This window comes from Spea bombifrons, chromosome 7, assembly GCF_027358695.1.
Source record: "Spea bombifrons isolate aSpeBom1 chromosome 7, aSpeBom1.2.pri, whole genome shotgun sequence".
NCBI lineage: Eukaryota > Metazoa > Chordata > Amphibia > Anura > Pelobatidae > Spea > Spea bombifrons.
Genome location: NC_071093.1, coordinates 30,260,034 through 30,275,157, shown reverse-complemented (window position 1 = coordinate 30,275,157; position 15,124 = coordinate 30,260,034). Strand labels below are relative to the sequence as shown.

General features: G+C 38.3%; 1 protein-coding gene across 1 annotated transcript in view; it reads left to right on the top strand.

Annotated features, from left to right (window-relative positions):
- The window catches only part of PLEKHM3 (pleckstrin homology domain containing M3), a 63,286-nt gene that overhangs the window by 22,394 nt on the left and 25,768 nt on the right, over positions 1-15,124 (top strand). Inside the window, exons 4-5 of the mRNA XM_053471058.1 lie at positions 5,298-5,443; positions 9,551-9,744. Of these exons, the coding sequence (XP_053327033.1) occupies positions 5,298-5,443; positions 9,551-9,744 (340 nt within the window). The remainder of the gene's footprint in view (positions 1-5,297; positions 5,444-9,550; positions 9,745-15,124) is intronic.

Below are 15,124 nucleotides of genomic sequence, written 5' to 3'. Positions count from 1 at the left end.
AGTCAGAATTGGAACATCGAGGGCATAGGCCTCTTCTAGCATCAAAGGATGTATATAGAATTCTAGTTTTAAAAGATTCTTTTTAGGGCGGGGATTTAAAAAAAAACTTTGTATTTCAAAGCTTTTCTCTCAAACCTCCCCCTCCCAAGCAAACATCATAATTGCCATCAACCTCTGTGATGCTAGTATTTGCTACCCAATCTAACTTACTTTGAAGCAACTAAGATCAAAGCACACCAGCATCTTTCATAACTCAATATGCAGGAACACCAGTATTATAACCTAAGCAGATAATACAGCAGAAGGAAGAAGAATAGCAATGGAGTAAATATGATTGAAGATAGAGCAGAATCTTAAATGTATGGTATTTCCGAAGCCTGATGTTTCCCGAGGTTGTTTAGTTTAATGAACTTAATTGGCCATTTTGTGCATTCCCGTAGATTTGGACACCACATATTACTTAACAACAATAACTGAAGATGCATTAGAATGGTTTAGGCAGACAAAAGTATGTTGTATAAAGCCAGTTAAAATTATAAAACGTTGCCCTATGTGTGTGTCTCAGACATGAAGGAGCACAGCTGAAACCTCTGGTGGTGGCCCCATCAATAAACATTAGGACAATTCAAACATGGATCTTTAGTTTAAAGGTCAGGAATCGGTGGCCACTTTAGTGCATATCTGCTATTGACCAAAGTATGCTATGCCTTAAGTAATTCAGCATAATTCAGAGTGTTTTAAGACACAACCTGCAGCACACAATTTCTTTTCTCCAGTGGTGGTAGACCTGTTGGTACCTCCTGCAGATCTATAAAATGTAAGTGTTTTGTCTTTATTTTTAACTAATGACACCACACTACGCACACTACTGTCTCAAAGAACTTTCTTGCAGAGTAGCCAAAACATTTAAATTTGCTGGAACAGTCTCGACAATTGGACGTACTTTGTCATGACTGTTTGCTGTCCTGGAAGGCACCTAAAATCTTGGGACATTTGGCTAACCAGGCATTGCATGTGACAAGATGAGCATTTTGAAAGTGGCATATGCCATAACTCCAAAATCTTCTTAATGTTGTTAGAGAAGATCACAAGTCCATCCACAAATATCAGTATAACTGCATCTGAACCATGACCACCATGGCCAAGCTAACTGCATCCTCTTATCTACCAAGGAGCTACAATCACTTACAAGAAATGTAAGGGGTAGGCACCCGGGGCGGATTCTATATTTTGCATGCTGAACACAATTACACATTAATGCTCACACATACCTACACATCAACATCCATGCTCACGGATTTACACATACACATTCATGCTGACAAAGACACACATAGATACATGCTCACACACAAATCCTAATATGCTCTCACTTCTCCCTATCCTTGCCTTAATCATCCCCTCGCGTTACATGACTCTGCTGCGTTCCTGCCTTACTGGACGGGTCCAAAACTTCACAGTATCTGACCGGCCCTTTGTGAACAATTTTGGACTGGTCCAGGGTGCAGTTGAAGCACCCCCTTCTGAGTGGCATCTGGGGCATACCCCCACAAAGTACTCCAGAGGTGAAATTATCCTTTGTTTTTGGAGTATTTGGTGATGCAATCTAAAAAGCTACCACAGTAGTATTGAAATATAACTTAAAAACACAAGTATATTGAATATTTCCTGCATAAAAATTAAATGCTATATATGTTTATACATGCGTGGTATACATGACAGAGCCATATATTAGAATAGCCTGATGTTACATAGGAGTCTAAAATGACGACTATGAAGTCATAGCTCTTACAAGATACAATCTAAACAGGATGAAAGAAAAATTAAGATATGCAAGTCCTTTTTACAAAGTTTATGAAAACTTTTTCCATACATGTTATGCTTTTATTATTAACCACCAGATGTCCCCCTAACTGTATAGGCAAAGAGTGGTTTAGTACGTGTGTGTGTTATATAAGAATGTTTTATGTCATGTATTGAAAATATAATAATATAATATTATAATTAATAATAATATAATGGGGGGGAAATAATGCATTCATAACATCATTGGGCTTTGACAGTAAATATCTCTTTTTATTAGCTATCATCAAAGGCTGCTGCATATGGAATATCATACTTTACTACAGCGAAAGTTAAGAGATTTTTGAGGCTGACAATGAAACCTTGTACCCTCATAATGTTCCTTGTCCTTACTGGTTAGGAAAAGAGGAATTAACCATTAAAATCCCCATGATATCAAAATTGGCTTTTCTGCAAGATCCAAAAGTTGTGCAAATTGCTCATAATTATAGTTCTTAATTACACTTAAGGAGCTTCTAATGCTTTTCCAGATTAAAAATGTGTTTCTTCTTGTTCAGTTTCCAGACTCTTCTCAGATCTAATTATTTTAGTCAATTTTAAGTAAAGAAGAAGAAAAAAAGACTCCCACTATCATGTTAATTATAGAACAAGTACTTTAAAATATAGCTTAATGAATTGTCTGTTTCTAGGTCAAAGCAGACATACGTAGACAAAGTGTATGAATGTGTATGAATGTATTAAGTTCCCATTCTTTATTATTACTTGTATTTCTTTTTTTGCAGAATCTTTAAGAAAGATTGTTTAGTTATTATGGTATTATTGTGTGTTTTTCATTTGGTTGGTACACTTATTGAGCAGCATGTATTTGGAATGCATTTCTAAATAGAGTTACATGCAAATACTGTCTAGATGGTTATGTTTTTGTATAGAACCTCGTATAATATTGAATAGTTGTCCTTGAATTGCACTGATGGGCATGATTTTAGGATAAACCATGCCTCTGGAAAACAACATGTAGCTTCCCATCTGCATTTCAACTACAACACTGATGATGTCCTTCTCAACTCAGCTTGTTACCCAAATATTTTGTTAGGTTTTCACAAAAGGTCATCACTAGTTATGACCAGTACACATGTATGACACCTAGAGTCTAGGCCAGTCTGGTCTTCATGTCTATGCTGTACTGTACCTCTAGCTTGATTGTCTTCATAGCTCAGGTGTGTAACTCACAGGCCATTTTAGACCCTTTGCTGGTGACAGGGTGGCCCTTACGCGTGTAGACTATCAGCCAGGATGGACATTGGGGAATGAGAAGTGGATATGATGAGAGAGTGAACAACAGTAATGACCTGGGATATAACAGGAATTGTCAGAGGGCTTGAGAAGAAGAAGGTGGGCAACAGAAAAGGATATGGGAGCTGAATAAATGAATGGCAGGTGATTGAAAAGAAAAGGCAGTTGATTAGATTGGGAGATGTGATGTAAATATTGTGATGGAATATTAACTATTTCACTAAGAAAAGCAGGCTGTGTACCACAGGAATTCCTGTGCATACAGACAAGGTGAGTGATAAATATTTATTAAATGTAGAATCTGTGAAAATGACAGATCACTAAGCCATGGGGGATGACCCTGTGAAAGTTACTTAGCTTTATGAGCAACTGTAAACTTTCAGTCTGTTTTATTAACTAAACATTCCAACACATAGTATGGCGAGAACCAGTATTTGGTTAAACGAATATATGTTTTTCATTATTCTCCAAAATATAAGACTTAAGGAACACATAGAGGATCAGAATTGATCTCCTGTTAGAAGTATGTTTGTTTCCAGAGTAGTTATTCTGCCTGATTAGCGTTTTTTAATAACTGAAATATATATTTTGACATAATATGATAAACTCCTGTTTTTTTAAAGGTGCTCCGGTGAACACATCCCCTGCACGCAAAATAGCTGTGAGGGCGAGGGAATGAGCTAACTACACGGCTAACACATGAATCAAAAATTTCTCATGATTTCTCATGATTAAAATTATTACGAGGAAAAGGTTGCTACATTCAGTTATAAAAGTGTTAGAAAGTCATCAGAGCAAAAGGAACAGTACCTATGCTGAGCAACATCTAGAAAAATAGCTTAATTCATGTCTTCAAAATATCTTTAATGACCTCCAGTACTACCTGCAATAATTCTCTTATCTTTCGCGCCTAATCTGTACCCAACCTCACGCAATGGAGACAAAGTCCAATGAGGTTAATGACTCAACAGTACAACTGTTATCATTCCAATTGTGCATTAATCTTGTCAGACTTTTCTGTGCAAAGAATGATCAACCCATGGTAATCTCAGGAATTACCAAACAGGACCATGCTCTGTTACAATGAGACAAATTAGTTTCTTTTAAAAGCAGAACAGTGATATATTGTTTTCCATTAGCAGATTACTTTTTATTCTTGACCTTATTCTCTTGTCATTTACATAGGGCCAGCCATACTATGTGCCCCATGGGTGCTGAGAGTTAGCAAGCAAGTACATGCAGCAGACAGACATAGTTTGCCTTGGGTGCAAGAAACACTTGGGTCAGCCCTGGATATGTATATGAAGATTTAATGATTTTTTTTGTCCTTAAAGAAAGTGTTGCTTAAATACATTGTATAAAAGTACAGCCAGCATGCATTGTTCTAGTGCAATCAGCTGTAGAAAAATATATTATGGTCGTGCCACACACAACATGGCCGCTGTAATCCCTGAACGGGAAGGGACGTCAGACTTTTCAAATATTTTGGCGCCAAAACCCCTAATTCGGGCCTAGTCACTTCCCATCCTATATAAGCCCTCAGTAGATATCAGACCTTGCCCTCTGATGGTTCTGCCTATGCTACAAAGTGCCTATTCTATTAGTGTGTGGTCTATTACTGTTTCCAGCATTTGACCTCGGCTTGACCTTGTTTATTTTGACCACCGGATTCCTGACCTCGGCTCGTTCTTCATTGTTCCCTGATTTCTGGCACCCTGACCTCGGCTTGACTTTGACCTTGTTCTTGTCCACTTGTGGTCCTACCTGCATCAATGTCTCCAAACCTCGCTGTGCGTGACACCTATATGTGCAAAATATATGTCATCAACCCACTTTAACACTCCTTTGGTAAATAATGTAACATGTGGACAATATTGCAGGTTTAAATATGCTGTAGGTCTGAATTTAAATGTCCTGGTCTCCTGACATATTTTAAAGGTGGCGTTCCACCTACTCTGCTAACATTTTCGTTATTAATTGCAGCATTGGCGCCGTCACACTGAATGCCCAAAACCTTTCTGGGTTACATTTTCACCTACAGTTTGGTTCAAAAAACATGTGTTTTGTATATGTAAGATTTTATGGTAATTTATAAGAATAGGCTTTAATCGGTTTAGGGAATTACATTAAGGATATTGATATTATACTGTACTGATGTCATTGTAAGGTTTTAATATGCACATTTTTTTTTTCTGTTGTAGGTTGCCAAAAGCCAATAGGTCTTTCCAATGGAAAAGCCAAAGTGTGCAGTTACAGTGGATGGTATTATTGTAGCACTTGTCATGTGGATGATGTCTTTGTCATACCGGCCCGTCTGGTTCACAACTGGGATACTTCTAAACATAAGGTGCCGTAATCCGTTTTTAGGGCAAAATAAGCACAACAAGTCTTTTATTTATTATTCTTTTTTTTTTATATAAAAATTTATATTTATAACTTTAAAAAGATCAAAAACTAAACACTAAATTGTTATATCTGAATGAGTGATAATTCATCATCCAAATGACTTTTATCAAGATCCATAGAACTTTATATGCGTAAAACAGCTCTTGATTTTCTACAAATATGAAAAGCATGCAGACTCTATCTCCCGAGGGTCTGTCTTTAGTATCCAAAACAACAACAATAACAGGTGTATAAGCATCACAAACGTGCTTATAAATTGAATTGTGTAACTAAAATACATCATTCTTCTAAATATTTTACTCATTTACATAAAGGAAGTGTTATTTTGAGCAGCATTTATCAATATTTCCTGTATGGTGATTTGCAGTATTAGGATGTGAGGACGTGCACCTTAAAATACTCAAATTTCTACTTTCTACTGAATCTGACTTCATTTTGTGACTCAAGTTCTGTTCACTAGTGGCTATGTCAGTAAGAACTGATATGGTTCAGTGTCTGGTATATCCTATATCAGTTCTTTAGGCCATTTAGCAAAGCCTGTTGACCGGAGATCTTGCCAGATCAAGAGAGCTCTAGGCAACTTTGATCGAATGAATCCATGGTCGAACTGCCCTGGCGACCACATCAGCTGTCCGTTTGGCCCCCTCATCAGCGCTTAGGGGTTCGCTGAGTCTGCACAGACACCTCAAAAAAGCACTCTTTCACTCTCTGAACACCACCTAATGTTGCAGAGGTCCAGGATACAGCATGAGATCCTACAACTCAACAAAGAGTATCTAGTGGAGAGGCCCCCATACCCCATTCCCCAATATTATTGCCTTAATAAACATTTTACTAGATACCAGTGGTACATTTTATTATATGTATGTTGACTAATAAAAAATAATTCACTGTGCTACTCTTCCCTTCCACCATTTCCTAGTATTGTAGCCCTTTTTATTAAAAATGAAGTATTGATCCTCTCTTGGCACTTTAAGCTTAGTAATGGAGATCTCATTTAATTTATTAATAATTATACTAGCAAAAAAATGTATGCACCTTTCATTTACTGTTTATGTAAAACATTGTTATTGATTTTTTTCTCATCCAAGTCTAGAGTTTTAATTCACTTTCAAGCCCTAATTAGGGCTTGTGTTTAAACTGATCTTGCTTGGTACAGCGTGTCTTGCAGAAATTACATTTGAAATCCAAAGGAAAAAAACCTTTTTTCTGTCATGATTGGCCTCCCAAAATAGTGCAGTTTAGCTCTGTCTCAGTGTAAACACGGACTTAAGGAGCTAGAAGCCTAATGGCATTGCTCAATGTATCATTTTCCATCATTCTTGTCTCAAGTATCATAGACAAAATTTCTCCCCTGCTTAAGAATGGAATACATTAGCAAGAGCTATTTCATCTTTTCCTACTCCATGTGAATGAATAAATAATATGAAAAGATCTTGTTCAATAGTTTGTGGTAATTAATCTATTTTAAACACAGTCTGGCTGAGTGGAGTATGTGGTGTCTGCTTCATAAAGTCCTCCCCACTCCCTCTGCATTAGAAACCTATTTAGAAAAACATCCCGTACCGAATAAGTTCTCTCGGCTTATGGTAAACGGGCAGTAAACGTCTCTTGTACAAAAAGTGGGCCATATATTAATCTCATACAGTTTACAGTTAGTAATCGCCCAGGAGAGAAGGTGATGATGTCATCAGGGAGCACAGCGGGTATATCTCATCTTGCTCCACCCACATCATGTGCCTTATACCCTTGTTGGGTCTTGGGCCATCCCATTTCACCTGCACAAAACCTTCCAAACCACTTTTAGTCCCGACATACCGCTAGGCTGTGGCGTCAGGGCCCGTTTCCTCAGGCCCCACACGCTGAGTCTGTAAGAATATGGCGTCATTTCCCAGCGCTCAGATGTAGCGTATGGGGAATTCAAGGTAGCAGAAGAGTTGGCCCCAGCCTACCCCCTCCTAAACCAACAAAGGTAGATTGTGTGTGTGTGTGTAAATAAGTATGTTAATATGTGTGTAAGTAAGGATTTTAGTCTGTAAGTTTGTTACTCTACGTGTGTGTATGTTAGGATATGTGTGTAAGTACCGTATTGGCTCGGATATAGGCCGCCCCCGTATATAGGCCGCACCCTAAAAGTTTGGTGCTTTTTTAAAGAAAATTTTTTTTTCTTTAAAAAAGCACCAAAAAAACATGCTGCCACTCTGCCCCCCCCCAAGATATGCTGCCACTGTCCTCCCCCGACCCCGAGATATGCTACCACTGTCCTCCCTCCCCGAGATATGCTACCACTGTCCTCCCTCCCCGAGATATGCTACCATTGTCCTCCTTCCCCGAGATATGCTACCACTGTCCTCCTCTGCCCCCCGACTTACCGGAGCAGACTCCCGGGTGTCTTGCGGGGCCGGCGGGGGACATCTACGCAATACGCGTATACAACTTCCTGTGCCGGCACTGGAAGTTGTATTGCGTAGATGTCCCCCGCCGGCCCCGCAAGACACCCGGGAGTCTGCTCCGGTAAGTCCGGGGTGGGGGGGGCAGAGGTAAAAAGCGCTTAGACAACCTCCCGTGCCGGCACCACCCCCCCCGTGGGAAGTGCTGGCAGGGGAGGCTGTCTGAGCGTATCGGGGAGTAGGATGCAGGTCCCCTGCACCGCTGCGGGGGATCTGTATCCTTACCCCGCTGCCTGCCCGGCGCCCGGGACTGCATGACCCGGGCGTCGGGCACTAGACCCCGAATATAGGCCGAAAAAAGTGCGGCCTATATTCGAGCCAATACGGTATGTTACTGCAGGTGTGTAGCTGTGATACTGTGTATAGGTATGATACTGTGTAAGTATGTTGTATTATAGTGTAATACATATATTAACAGGTAGATCTTTTAAGCCCATCTGTGTTCCGTAATACATGAGACGTCCACTTGGCAGAAATATAATTATGTATGCCTGCCACATTACAGTATTTCTATAATTTATATTATTTATTGTTTTCAAAGTTTTATGACATTACAACACATACAACAGACAGTCCAAGCACATATGATTAAGTCATGATATTCAAAATAGTAGCAATCTTATCAGTATTATACTGATAATACATTACAGTATTTATAAGGCATGAAGTAATCCAGATAATGATGTCCACTAAATGTCACATTATTATGCATTAAAGTCATATACTGTGTGTATCACTCTCAGTATGGTATTTAAATATCAGGTAGTATGCAAGAGATGCTTCCATCTTCTACCTTATAGTTTGAACAACAGATAATAAGAATGATAGCCATGTCCAGTATGTCCAGCCATATGGTATTGGGAATAATATGACAGTATGGGGTATCCATATGACATTGAAATCTAGTAATTACTGTGCAATATGTACCCTGCTCTGAACATATTATCCAAAATCCTTGCTACAGTAGGTCTGGCCTGTGTGTCTAAAACATCTTAATAACGCAACGGGGTAAACACTGTTGTTTGTCTTTTAGAACAGCAGACTTTGTTGTGCTGCTGATGGTCATTCCCTAATGGTAATCCAAACTAATAATGGAGTCTTCCATGCAATAGCAAGGATTGCAAGGGTATACTGTAATAGCTAACGTTTAATAAGGTATAGTGACATCACTTTAAATATTACCCACTCAATTTTATAATCCTAATCAGCTTTATAGGAACTGATATATAAGCATGCCTGGTTTTAGCATCACGGCAGTTGCAATCATATTAAGAAACAAATATTTCTTACATGGGAAAAAAAATAATCTTTTGTTACGCTATTGTTGAATATAACCAACCTGCCTCTGATACGGTAACTCAGTTCCACAGTGATTGAGGATCTATTGACAAGAAGCAGAGAAAGAAAAGCTGCTTTATATAAAGCAGTCTGTCCCATGAGGCAGGTGCTCTGGTTAACAATATAATTCCCGACTGTGAGATTAAGAAGGGTATTTAATTAGTATAAAGTGTACAAAGGAAACAAAGGGAGACATCAGGTTTCAAGAAAATCTGTTGCAGGCTTAAGGCACCAACCTGACCTCTTAATTTTTTTTTCAGGTATCCAAGCAAGCAAAAGAGTTCTTGGAGTATGTATTTGAAGAGCCATTGATTGACATACAGCAGGAGAACCCATTACTCTACAGACATGTTGAGGCCCTGGCACATGTTGTGCGTCTCAGACAACAGCTTAAGTCCCTGAGAGCCTACCTTTTCAGCTGCCGGGCAGTTGTAGCCGAAGACCTACGTAGGAGGTAGGTTAAAAAAAAATGTGAAACCTATGAAGAGAAGTTATTAAACCAATATCAGACATTCTGCGTCATTCCTCATAAATGTTACTTAAACATGTTCCATCATACCTGGGAAGGTGACTGATGCAGATTGAAAAATAGAAAAGTGCGTGTGTGCTGCCCAAGTTTGAATTGTTAACACAGTATTTTAAAAGACCACCCATACAGTAGGTAGTAACAGCTGATATGATCAGCTACAGTTCAGCGAAGAAACCCCTGTATCATTATCTCTACATTGTTGCGTGTTTTTAGGCATTATTATGTGTCCTTTGCTTTCTTTGGCCCTTATATCAACCTAAGCTTGGCAGGACCAGATCGCTATCCCTGTCATAAATATTCCAATTCCAGTTATTTCTCTTAAAATATTGAAAGTGATAAAGTGCTCATTTGGCTGTTAATCCATGTATGTGGAAACGTCCTGGTCTAGGCTACCTGGAGATCTCCCTCGTCTTGGGGAGTGGCTTTGTGAAGGGGCGGTGCTAACCATGCATCGTGTTTAGTGGGAGTGGGTGGGGGTTTGAGGGGAGAGATTGTGAGTGGGTGTGGCCAATAGCACTGCACTGACTTGAAATCAGGGCCTCTTCCGGAGAGTCCGGGTCAAACCCAGAGAGTTCCTATGTATGCTAACCTATTCCGCCAATTTATGGGTTCAATCTGCACATCTAGAGGTGTTCTCTTTGCTCATGTAGCAGAACATTTGAGCAAATCAGTGCCCACTTACCTGTTAAATGACTGGAAGCCATTATGAATAGCTACATTTTCTGTAATGAGCAAGTGAGTCCATATTTGATACAGTAGCTTTCCCCTGGAAAGCACTTTGGCATCCATAACCAGTAGGAACGTTTCTTTGGAATACTGTATTTAGTTCTAAAATGGGGAGGAACGTCATAAAATCAAATCTGACAGCACTGTAATTTAATCCAGTGTTTTTTCTTTAAATGGGAGATCATTTGCCCACATGGGTGTGTTTTCTTTCTTATGTTTTTTTTATTTATTAGGAATACCGTATGAGGTAGCTTTAGAAAGGTTAAGCTGGGAACACTTTGACATCAAAATAAAAAGACTAATGCATCACACCATTGTAAGCAGGAATAGCTGCTTTCAGGTTACTTGTTTGCTTTTCATCACCATTGTAAGGCTGTGCTAGAGAAATGGTTAAACCGCATTAGGCAAAGAAGCTATGTGCTCATTTCCAGTACTCGAACCACCTATATTCTGCCCAAGTGTACATGGGACGTCAGCATGTCCCACAGCGACAAACTACACAATTCGCTATTTAGTGCTTCACTACATACAAATAGCTTCTCCTGTGTGGTCTTTGCAACAGCAAGATTTCCGCATGACAGGTAGCCAACCTATACAAGCCATACTCCCCTTCTAATGCTAAACAAGCAACCCCTTCCTTTTGATACTAAACATGACGTATGACATGAAAATAGACAAGCCACGCTTCCTTACAAATAAAGAACTGATTCCTCCCTTCTAGTGCTAAAAAGACAATCCCTTACTGAAAAACAGACTAAAAAAATATGTGCGTCACGACTGATACTAAAGAGGACAGACGTCCCTTCTGATGCAAATTAAGACGTAGCTCTTTTCTGATGCTAAACAAGATGCTTCTGACTTTTTCTACTAGATTTATTTCCCCTCTAATACAATACCAGACATACATGCCTTCTGATACTAAACCAGGCACATGTTATTTCTGATATGAAGCACCTACCGCCTGGCTGGTAAGTTGTGTATTTCAGGAACACAAGAACGTGTGTGCCACAAACTCCTTTTGGACTTACAGTAAGTCTGTATGCAGCGTGGAGATGGATAACAGTGCTTGCCAAATCCCAAGAGCCAGGGAGCCATGAGCCCTTATAATGTTAATGCTGAGTGTTGTTTACTGAAGGTTAGGGTTAAGTCTTTGGCCTAACTCCCAAATATGTCTGACCCTCGCAGCGCAACTGTCTAGATAATCTTTCTCTTGTATTTTCATGTTGGTTATGAGGCAGAATTATATGTACATGACAGAGTATCCACAGCCTCTCCAAAGTTTTGGGGTGGCGGAGAACAAACTGCAATGTGTGCTTTTCTCCTCTCAGGTATTCAAAGAGCTCTACGTTTGCCATTACCAACCCCAGGAAATAGATAATAGGAAAAGTGGGGCTAACATTTCTGAGACGTCCCGCCTATAGTTGAAGTAAAAGACACAGCATATAAGCCTCAAATCCTTAAGTGGCAAAAGGTGCCTCCTGTAATGCATTGTTTGTTCCTGCAGGCACTCAGGGGGTTAGTGCAGAACACGTCAGCATTGCCAGTGGAAGGCCTTTGACAGTCATATAAACAAACCGAAAGCCACTGTTAATATTGCTGCCAGGGAGCTAAAAAGCAATGTGATTGATGATATTGGGACAGTGCTACATTTAGCCCTGCTATATCTCCTCTCCTCGTCCTTATTAGGAAAATTCACTGTTTATCATTTCTTTTTTTAATTCATTATCACTCCCATCAGTGACCTCAAAGGTGTTTTAACTTTGTATTTTTAATTACACTAGTAATTTTATTTGGCAGCTCTACTTCCATAGACACTGGATTGTCCTGTGCTACACAATAAGCTGCTTGACCTTCTTTTTTACTATATATATATATATATATATATATATATATATATATATGTGGCTATTGTATACATTTGTGATGTTAAATTAATTATTCATTGCCTACTAAATTGCACACATCCATCCTGCTCGGTTTTGTTTAATCCCACTGACAAAGAACACAAAATATGTTAAAAAAATAAAAATAAATGGAATCTACAAGAAGAGAATTTTCTGAAAAGCGTTAACAGTGTTATTACTTTTATGATTCATTTTTAGAATAAACCTTAACTAATCACCTCTAAGCTGAAGGTTTTAGCTAATAATGCAGTCGGATTCTTGTGAAAATTATAAAACCCAAAAAATGGCACAATTTTCCTTTTAAATCACATTGTTTGGTTTTTCACCTTATTTATTACCTTTGTGAATTTAATATCGTAAAGCCCTGGCCAGCCAATATTTATCTCTTTTTCACAAACCAAAGCCAATAGATCTTGTATTAGACACCCAAAATATAGGTCAGCTCTATTACTAAGGTGGTTGAAGGAAATTTTAAAATATATATTGTGTCTATATTGCACAGGGCGAAATGTTGCATCAATCAAAAGGCGCTGTAATGAAATAGAATTACTGTTTGAGAGTTTGAAATTGTAACCTAATTAAGGGAGAATACAAATTTAATGACAGCAATTTCAAGCATGTAATTTGTCTGGGGCGGAATTGTATTCGCAGAGAGCCTAAAACCTTCGCTGTTTTCAATAGCCCTTAGTCCTGAAGGATTCCAGATGGCCTGGAATCTCTCGCTTAAAGACTCAGGAATCTATATAATGGAAAATGTATTTACAATATCCACTAAGATAGGTATATTGGGGAAATGTAACATAAACATTTTAAACCAATGGTGTTTAAACAAGTAAACTGCATGTAATGCGGTTTAATAAGACTGGCGGCTGAGTCCCATTTGGGGTGATATGTTGGAAATGCTTGTTTGAAAAGGTGTTTTGTCTCAGGCTGTTAGAAAGCTAATGGCTGTGATGATAAGTTTGCTGCTTTAAATCTAAGTGACTGATGCCTGCTTTAAAAATGTGTTCAACTTCATCTTTATTTTCTTTACATATTTATTTTTATATATATATATATATATATATTTATTTAATATAATATAATTTAATGCACAGTTCAAATGTACTTTTCTGTTTGCTCTGTTAACGCATGTAAGGGCCGTATGTTTGTTCTTATTTTTGTTAAAATGATGACCAGCCAGGCATATAATCCTTCTATAGATAACATATTTAGATTACTAATATTACTAGCTAATATTATGGGTGTATATGCCCTTATTTGTATATATCCCATCTAGATATAATATTTTTAGTGGAATTTGTAAAATGCTGATTTTATTTTTGATTTTGTTTTTATTTAAGAATTTTTTGCAAAAGAAATAATGTGTTCTGTGTTGACTTTGATTTACCTTAATGAATTCAGTTGATGATGTTTCTCAGAAGACATCACCAAATTGCTTTAGTGTTCCCAAGCTAACTCGGGCAGGGGGAATGTGAAAAGGTCTCCTTACAGGAATGAAAGCCATTTAGACTCATTCTCTACACATCACAGATAGAATTAATGATGTTTTCAGAAGTGTGTTAACATCAATATCCTATTAGGATGGCTTGGTTTTATCAGGTTGAGCAAGACATAGCCAGTTACAATACATTTATTTTGTTTTTACCTGGCCCCGTTTATTAAGAGCATTTATAAGAAAATAGTAGTGATTAATAATAATAATGATGATGATGAAAATTGTTCTTCAAACTTAAACCACAAACAATGGTCTCTTTAACGAGGAATTTAGCTTATTTGTTGTAGGTTGTACAGGTTGTGTATTTATTTATTATATTTGTGTCTGGGTTGTTCCTCTTCTTTTTTGAAGGTATAGACAGACACCAATGCTCAATACGGACACATGGCTAGAGAACTTTATTGCATTAAAATGTATAATTTTACCACCGCTTATTTCAGATTTGTAACAGAGCCCTGAAAGCTAAATAGAACACGGTCAGACATTTGAAGAAGAAGCTAAGGTTTTCTAGCTGTAAAGAGCAAATACGGTAGTTGGTAGATGAAATCATATTATACCCAGAAAAAGGGCTGCTTAATCGAATCAATGTCTCGCAGATGCAGCATCACTCAGAATGGAGCAGATACTACTTATTCAAACCCAGCCCCTCCTGTTAGCGTCTGGCAGGCCTGGACCAACAATGTCTTTACTTTAATCTGCAGATATTGATCTCATGTAGACGTTGACAAATGATTATAAGCGGCCCTGCGCAAGCACTTATCTCTGACAAAATGTAATAGAGCAAGTTTGCAAGTGAGGTCCAAATGGAGGAAAGGGGAGCAGGCTCAGATTTTAACCATTTAATAGTTTATACATGGGTACTCCACACAAAATCAGTGTCATGGTCTCTTACTTAGTTCCAAAAATTCTTATTTTAGAATGAATTGTTTCAGGAGGGCTACATAAGTCTTTGGTGTGGAAAGATTATTCATAAACATGTGATGTCATAGCGCCTTGAAATATATTGTAAATGTTATGTAGTCAACTGTATGTAAAAAGGAGAATGTTTTGGCTAGCTGAGCTTCATGAGCATATTAATTACACAGCTGCCAGAGAGCTACCCAAAGTACAAAAACATCTGCCCCAACCATGTTTCCCTGAGGATCCTCTAAGTTTCTTTTTCTTTGAATAAGAATCA